The sequence below is a fragment of the Mirounga angustirostris genome, unplaced genomic scaffold (genome assembly GCF_029215605.1).
Source record: "Mirounga angustirostris isolate CCGP_5_RB_7025 unplaced genomic scaffold, mMirAng1.0.hap1 SCAF_14, whole genome shotgun sequence".
Taxonomy (NCBI): Eukaryota; Metazoa; Chordata; class Mammalia; order Carnivora; family Phocidae; genus Mirounga; species Mirounga angustirostris.
In genome coordinates this window covers 64,548,824-64,556,611 of record NW_026991722.1, presented here as the reverse complement: position 1 = coordinate 64,556,611, position 7,788 = coordinate 64,548,824, and the positions used below count along the sequence as shown (strand labels likewise).

The following is a 7,788-nucleotide window of genomic DNA, read 5'->3' as shown; positions in this document are numbered from 1 at the left end:
CTCCTGAAGGTTAAACTCACAAAGGTGTGAGGGCCCTTTAAGATTGGACCCCCCCCCCCTTGGATTTTTTTAAACTTTCAAACTTGTCCACACTGAGCCACACAAGCAATTCATCAATTAGAGTTTAGCTCTTCCTCCCCTGGTAGTGGTTCCTATAGAGGTTTCTGCTCCAGCGTGTTGTGATTCTGTTTTCTCCTGCTTGTCTCTCCAATTTTGGGGCAGCAGTTTGTCCTCTGATCTCAGTTCTCCGATGGATCCAAGAAAAGTTTTTACTTTTCAGCTTGCTCAGCTATTTTCTTTCTTGTGTTGGATGGGAGTGATGATTTCTAATGACAGACCAGGAAACCAGAAGTCCGGATACATTTGTAATTCTAGGATTTCCTTTTTTCCCCCCAATACTTTATCAATCATTTAAAAAACTCTCCATGATGGGGAGCCTGGGTGGCTCAGTCGGTTAAGCGTCTGCCTTCGGCTCAGGTCATGATCCCAGAGTCCTGTGATCAAGCCCCACGTTGGGCTCTCTGCTCAGTGGGAAGCCTGCTTCTCCCTCTCCTACTCCCCCTGCTTGTACTCTCCCTCTCTCTCTCTGTCAAATAAATAAATAAAATCTTAAACAAAACAAAACAAAACCTCTCCATGATCAATCACTACAGCCACCTTTTTTCTGTAGATTTTAATCATATTTATTATAAAGTACTTTCCTATAAATTTATTATCTAGAATTATTTGCAGATCTATTTCTGTTGACTGAGTCTGAATATTTTTTTGATTTTTTCTCTTGACTCAGTCACATTTGTCTGTTTCTTTGCATGTCCAGTATTTATTATTTATATCAGGCATCATGGATGATGTGACACAGAGACTCTGGGTTCTATTATAATTCTCTGAAGAATGTTGAGTTTTGTTCTTCAGATGGTTGAAATGTGGAACATCACCGCAAACTTGTGAAGGCTGGGCTTTAAGTTTTATGAGGGCGGATATATTTTGATTTTGCCCTTAGTTCTAGGGCAAATCTCATTTCTAGAACATAGTCTTCATTCCCAAGGTGTGGCCCTTTTGGGGTTTAGAAGGAAAACTGAAGCATTTACCAGGCCCCTCTGTCAGACTCCAAACTTGGTCTCCCCTGGAACTGGTTGCAAATGAATCTCTTCTCAGCTTTTGGCCTTCCAGCTCTTTGTCCTTCCCTCGAGGCCCTGGAATTGTGCCCACACGTGGGCAGTTCAGGCCAGCCACATATTTGAAGTTTATAGCTTTCGGCTCCTCACCCGCAGAGGCTCCAAACTTCCCAGTGTTGCCCCCTCAGTTTCCAGCTGCAGTGGCCTTCCCATCCTCTGCCTCTTCAGCCAGTGGGCCTGTGGCTTCCTGTTTGAGGTCGGGCTGACTGGAGAGAGCCCTCGGGGAAAAGCAGCTCTTCTTTCAAGAGCTGCCTTCGTCCACTTTCTGTGTGCTTGTTGTTCTTCTCCACTGCTTTTAGGCAGTTGTTTCATGTCTTTTCTCTACATTTCATAAAGCAGAGGGTTTTGTAATTAGTGGAAGTGGAAACTCAACCTTTTTGATTTTCGAATCTGTAATCCGTATCATCTATTCAAAAAGTGAACTATTAAAACAAGCATACAAAATTAGATATTAAGACCTACTGTAAAGGCAGACGATGATCTCAGTTCAGAGGATGCCTTTTAAGTCAGGGTAGAACTTGACGCAGGCCCCGCCCCCAAACAAGCCCCGCCCCCGTCGGCACACGCCCCGCCCCCTCGCTCGCGCCCGTTTCCATGGCGACGCGGCGCCAGGCCGGGGCAGCCCAGCCACCGAGTGGGCGTGCAGCGGCGGTGGCGGCAGCGGCTACATGAGCGCTGGGGTGGTGGCGGCCGGGCAGCGGCCCCCCAGCTCGGGGATCCCGGGCTCTCGGGGCGCGTCGCGCCCGCGCCCCCGCCCGCCCGCGGTCCTCCAGCACCCGGGACAGCACGGCGCGCAGGCTGGGCACAGCGACGCGCAGAAGCGGGTCCTGGACCTGGAGAAGAGCCTGCTGTTCCTGCAGCAGCAGCACTCCGAGACGCTGGTCAAGCTGCACGAGGAGATCGAGTACCTCAAGCGGGAGAACAAGGGTGAGTCCGGGCGGCGGGGCCGCGGGTGCGGCGTCCAGCGCGGCTGGGGCCCAAGGGAGACGCCGACCTGCCGCCCCCGGGCGCCTCCAGCACAGAAACACGCGCGGACTCTAGAGCACGCAAGGTTTTAAGGAGGACACAGGGCAGCAAGCCCCACCCCGGGTCCTGCCACGCGGGGCTCGGACTCTCTTCCCCCGCCACCGGCCCCAAACCAGGGTCGTCTTGGGGGTCGGGGTGCGTCAGGGCCATCCCGTCTGTGGCATTTCCCGCAGTGAGCCCGGCCGCAGTCTCGTCTCTAGGCAAGTCAGGCCCGCCTGTTTTAAAAAACTTTGTGGAAGTAAAAAGTGCCAGCATACAGCTCAGCGATTTTCACAAGCTAAACGCACCCAAATCAAGGGCCTACAATGCCCCGCACTATCCAGATCTCCCGTGCAGACGTGTCTCCTCAGGGCAGGGGCTTCCTAACTTGGCCCCGCTGGTGGCTCCTCACCACCATGGGCCAGGCCTGAAGCAGAACCTGAGGCCTTTTACTCTGCTTCCCTCTCTCTTCTCCCTTATGTTTTAGCTGGAGCTCCTCCCCCCCCCCCCCCCCCCACGGAGTCCTCCTCAGTTTCTCCCCACCTTTCTCCTGCTGTCTTTACTTGAAGTGCTAAGTGTGAGATCAAGGGATATCCATTATGTCAGGAATCCCCCCTTTTGACATAAGGAGTTTTGAGTCTCACCCCTGTCCCTCCCTGATGCCCAGCCTGGATGTGGCCTGCCCACGTCCTGGGGGCCACTCGATCATTGCTCTGACCACGTTTGCCCATCCATGGCTAGGGGCTCCTGGAGGGCTCGCTCAGCCTGACTCACTCTGTCCTCCTGGAGCGGGGGCCCCACCTAGCAGAGGGTGCCTTACAGATGTCATGGGCAGATGGGTGGACTTCTGGCGAGGCTCTCACCCAAAGGCTCTGGCTCAGGAACAGCCAGAGGGATTCCTGGTCCTAGGGCACCCAGGGCAAAGACTTGGCCCATGGGCAGGGTCCTGGCTGCCAAGGTCATGTGTGAAGTCTCTCAGGGGTTCAGCAGGAAGGGAGTGCCCAGGGCAAAGCAAACCTCTTCTCTCAAAGTGGCAGCACCTTCAAAAATGACCAGAGCATGTGTTTGCTTTCAGATCTCCATTACAAGCTAATAATGAATCAGAAGCCAAAGAAAGGTAGGAATGAGGCCCTCGGGTGCCTGATGGGAAGGTGCTGATGTCTGGAGCAGCCCCTGGGTGGCTTGTGTCCACCCAGCTAGCTGCACTGTCCTATCCCAGTGGGGAGGGGTCCTGGGGGACCTGGACAGACGCCACTGCCCCCAGCCACGGTTTGGGTGGCTGTGTACCCAAGCACAGCAGGTGGGGCTCTCAGGGATCCCAAGGCCTGAGGTATGTGCAGTTGGGAAGCCGGCAGAGCAGCTGCCCTCCCTTGGGCAGCTGCTCTGAGGGATTCTTTTCCTTGGATTGCTGCTATGGCAGGCCCCAGGCTCCCTCTAAAATGCTGGCGAGCCCTGGGCAGCCCCAGCCCTGTGCCTCTGGTCCATCACTTCCTGGCACAGAAGGCTCTGGGCACAGTCCTTCCAGGGAGCCTCTCTGCCACTCCACAATGACCAAGAGGGCTGGGGGAAGGAAGTAGAGACGCAGAGACCTACAGCCACTTACCCATGGCCCTACCTCATCCTGATAGTAGCCCGTCCACTTTGCATGTCCTGCAGTCCAGCCCAGGGAGACTCAGGCTGTCTTGGGCCTTCTCTCCCACTTACCTTTGGGGCCAAGTCTGAGTGGTGCTAGCCTGGAATACCCCAGTCTTGGGGGGTGTCAGGGCTCCTTTCCTAGGGGACAAAGAGAATGGGGTGGTGGTGGGCCCTCCTCCGTCGGGGCAAGAGCTGTCCTTGGTAAGTGGCAGGGCCTGTTAGTGGTCCCAGTCCTGTGGCACCAGGGGTCCCTAGTGGGACATCAGAAGAGGTCATCCTCCTTTGGGGCTTCTTTGGGCCCAAGCCCACTGCTTTCTGGATGGCCCTTCAAGAAATCACTTTTCCCCTGGCCTTGCCTCTGCCTCACCAGAGTAGAGGAGGGCCCTGCATGAATACACAGGCCTGCAGGGCCAGCAGGAGGGCACAGGTGGCCAGCCCCTCACCCATGGGGGGGGCGGAAATGTCTGGGGACACTAGGATGGAAGGCTCTCCAACTGACCCTGTGCATTCTCCCACAGGTAGCATTTCCAATTCCAGCTTTCAGTCCATCAAGTCCGTCTCAAATTCGACGTCAGGTGAGCACACACCCGCACCCTCCGTGAACGCAGCGTCAGGGGAGGGGCACATGCCCCACTGGGGCCCGGGGCCCAATGGCCAGTGTGGGGCGCTGGCCAGGTTGCTGTAAACCCCTGGTGGTCTTCTGCTGGACACACCTCAGGGGAGCACCTTTGCCAGGCTCTGTGGGTGGCTGAAGGGAGCCAAGGAGGGTGACCCCCAGGTGCCGTGAGCTGACACCAGCAGGAAGGGGCTGAGGCGGGGTGTGACAGGACCGCAGGCTGGCCAGAGGGAGGCTACAAAAGCCCGGTGGGCTTGGCTACAAAGGGAGTGAATGCCAACGTGGGGCACAAGGCCCTACGGCAGATGCACCCCGACATACAGAGAGAGGAGCCTCTGAGCCTCCCTAAGCTGTTCCAGGGAGAGGTGGCACACAGGTGGCCTGGCAGAAACCCTGCTCATCTTGTCTCCCCCCGCCCCCCCCCCCACGCAGGCAGGAAGCAGGTGGGATGGCCCTACCTAGAGTTCTGGGCTTATGGTGTCCTTTGCAGAGGGAAGGAGCCGATAGCCTCTTCTTCCCACTCTGCCTTCCTGAGGCCGGGCATCCTCACAGGGGCAGCCCTCGCTCTTTCTACGCAGGGCCCAGGCAGGCAGTGGGCCTTGTCCTTGGAAAGGAAACCTGTGCAGGCCGGGTCTCAGAGCTCTCATTCAGTGTCATTTTGCCCAAAATGGGGTGCTGCTTCAGAGTCCGGGAACAGCTGTGGGGCCACCCCCAGCCCTGGCCTTCTCTGAGTACATGTGGGGCGGGCCTGCTTCACAGAGCCAGCTTCTACCGCAGTCAGCAGGCACCACCCACAGGCCCTCAGACCCTCGTTCGGGTCTACCAGCTCTCCTTTACGAGGCGGAAACTGAGGCAAGGGCGGGCACTCCTTGGGTGGACTTGGGCACTGGTTCTCGATGCCCACAGTGACTACCCTGGCTGCAGCCAGCTCTCAAGGCAAGGCCAGGACCCAGCTTAGCTTCTCCAAGAAGCAAGACTTGAAAGCTGACGTTCCCCAGAAGATGGACCTGGAAGAAGAGAGCCCAGTTGCTGCCCTGTTTCACAATAGCAAGCTGGACAAAGCCCCTGGGACGCAGGGGCCGGCCAAGTAAGGACTCGCCTGGACCCCGTGGGCACAGCGCCCATTTAGTAGGTTCACATTCTACAACCAGCCAGCTGCTTTGCCCTTCCAAATGGGCCACTCTCCTGAGTGAAAGCAGACTCGCTCCAGGCTTGCCCATCTGGTGGGCACTGCCTTGCCCCTTTCTCCTGAGGGTCTGCAGGGTCCCTGTGCTGACCTGAGCCCATATGAGGGTGCCAACAAGCAGCCCCGAAAACATTTTCTCACAGAAATGAAACAAAGTAATTTGGCCTTTAAATTAACTTGTTCACCAAGAGAACAGTTAAGTCGGGTTCCTGGGCTCACCCCTGGGAAGGGTGCTTGGCCTCTGCAAGGCATGGAGCCAGCAGGCCAGAGTAAGACCGGGGTGCTGACACCTGAGTTTCTGGGACTTCCCTGGAAAGCAGCAAGGAACCTGGACTTTGCCTCCGAAACAGAGACCCCGTTGTCCCCTGGGTAGGGCAACCAGCAGGTCAGGCTCCTGCTTCTCGGCACAGTCCTTAGATTCTCTCTCAACCAGCCCCACAAGTGTGGGGTCAGGGCTGAGGGCAGCCACGCAGCTTGAACCACATCTGACCCTCAGTGCACCTTGAGAGAGGAGGCAGGGGTGGGCCCAGGTCACAGCTGGCACCGGAGGGCCCCCCCACCTGGTGCCGCGACCACCCTGGTCAGCAGAAGGGAACCAGGCCCTGAGGAGGCTGTGTGGACACCCCTCATCCCCACACTGGTCTCACACTGGTGTGGGTGCTGCCGGAGAGAGAGGTGGCGGGTGGTTAGAACAAATCCTGGCAGGCTAGCTCTGGGCTGCTGCAGTGACTGTTCCAGAGATGAAGAAGGGGAGACCTCCAGGGCAGTGGCCGCCTCTGCGGCAGGCAGCCAGCACAAGGGCAAGCAGCCCCCTGGGATGAGCCTGCCCCTGTACCTGCGCAAGCCCACCACGCTTCAGCAGTGTGAGGTGGTCATCCGCCAGCTGTGGAATGCCAACCTCCTGCAGGCCCAAGAGGTGAGGCTCGGGCTGCGGGGGGGGGGGGGGGGGGGGGGGGCAGTGCCTCCGCGGGCCCCGCCCACTGCCCCTCTTCTCCCTGCCTTCCAGTTGCAGCACCTCAAGGCCCTCCTGGAAGGGAATCAGAGGCCCAAGGCTGCCCCCGAGGAGGCTGGGCCCAGCTCTCCCAAGTGAGTGACCCCTCGCAGCCCCCCACCCCACCACAGCAAGGTCTGCTCCTCTTGGGCTCACTGCTGACTCCTTCACCAGGGACCAGGAGGCCCTTCACCCGGGAGCCATGCAGCTCCCCAAGGTCCCCACCAAGGGCGTCCCCAAGAAATGGTGAGTCCCACCGGCAGGGGGAGGGTGGGGTGGCCTCTGAGCCCTGGACGGAAGGGACCGGGACAGCTCAGTGCTTTGCCTGGGGCCGCACTGCCAGCCACGTCTTGGCTCCTGCTCCCGATGGCGCCTGCAGTGACGTCCCTCTGCCCCAACAGCCTGATTCTGAGCCCGATGCCCGTGGCGGAGCGCTCCATCCTGCCGGCGCTGAAGCAGACCCTGAAGAGTAACTTCGCCGAGCGGCAGAAAAGGCTGCAGGTGGTGCAGAGCCGGCGGCTGCACCGCTCTGTGCTCTGAGGCCCGCGGCACCCGTCTGCGTCTGCGCGGCAGGTCTCGGCCAGGCCCAGGCCCGTGCCCCTCCCCCGCACCCCTCCGCTGGAGACGCTCCCCCTCTCTAGATAGCACTTCCAAAGAATTCTAATACGTTTAGGCCAAGCGAAATTCCAGATAAACAAAACTCGTTGTAGATAAAGTACTTGGTCTCAGAACTGGGAAATTATTTTCTTGCTCGGTATTTTGCTATTCTGCATTTACAGGAAAACACGTTATGAAATAAACATTACCCTACCCTGTTGAAGACTGGAAGTAAAGCTCGTTTCTCCACTTGGGCGTCTCATCCCTCACTGCTGTCGGCATCACTGCGCCACTCTGCGTCCCCAGCTCTGCTCCCTGCAAGGGGGAGGGGCCTGCCAGGGCGGTCCCCCAGGGGGCTCGCGGCTCGTGTGGGGCCCGGCATGCTCTCCCTTCTCAAGAGTGCAGGGGGCTCCCTGGCCCTGGGCACAGGGAGAGACGCCTTCTGCCCCCACACGGACAAACAGCTGAGGAGCCATCCTGCTGAGCCGGCCTTCCCCCGGGGAGGGCCTCGGTCCCGGGAGAGCGGGCCTCTCCAGGGCACTGGGCCCCCACCCTGTGACACTCCCACCCCACGAGGGCCTCA

General features: G+C 58.3%; 1 protein-coding gene across 1 annotated transcript; it reads left to right on the top strand.

Annotated features, from left to right (window-relative positions):
• The first annotated feature begins 1,735 nt into the window (after nt 1–1,735).
• Nucleotides 1,736–7,503, top strand: LOC123852380 (coiled-coil domain-containing protein 74B-like). The gene is made up of 8 exons (XM_064578044.1): nt 1,736–2,102; nt 3,256–3,297; nt 4,334–4,390; nt 5,338–5,518; nt 6,356–6,533; nt 6,624–6,703; nt 6,783–6,854; nt 7,010–7,503. Exons 1-8 carry the CDS (start codon nt 1,844–1,846, stop codon nt 7,146–7,148), a joined length of 1,008 nt encoding a protein of 335 aa, XP_064434114.1. The 5' UTR covers nt 1,736–1,843; the 3' UTR covers nt 7,149–7,503.
• Nucleotides 7,504–7,788: the final 285 nt, after the last annotated feature.

Excerpts from the sequence above, each read along its gene's own strand:
- LOC123852380 (XM_064578044.1), top strand. The coding sequence starts at position 1,844 with ATGAGCGCTGGGGTGGTGGCGGCCGGGCAGCGGCCCCCCAGCTCGGGG. Across the intron at positions 4,391-5,337 it reads CGTCTCAAATTCGACGTCAG|TGACTACCCTGGCTGCAGCC; the intron begins GTGAGCACACAC and ends CGATGCCCACAG. Across the intron at positions 6,534-6,623 it reads ACCTCCTGCAGGCCCAAGAG|TTGCAGCACCTCAAGGCCCT; the intron begins GTGAGGCTCGGG and ends CCTGCCTTCCAG.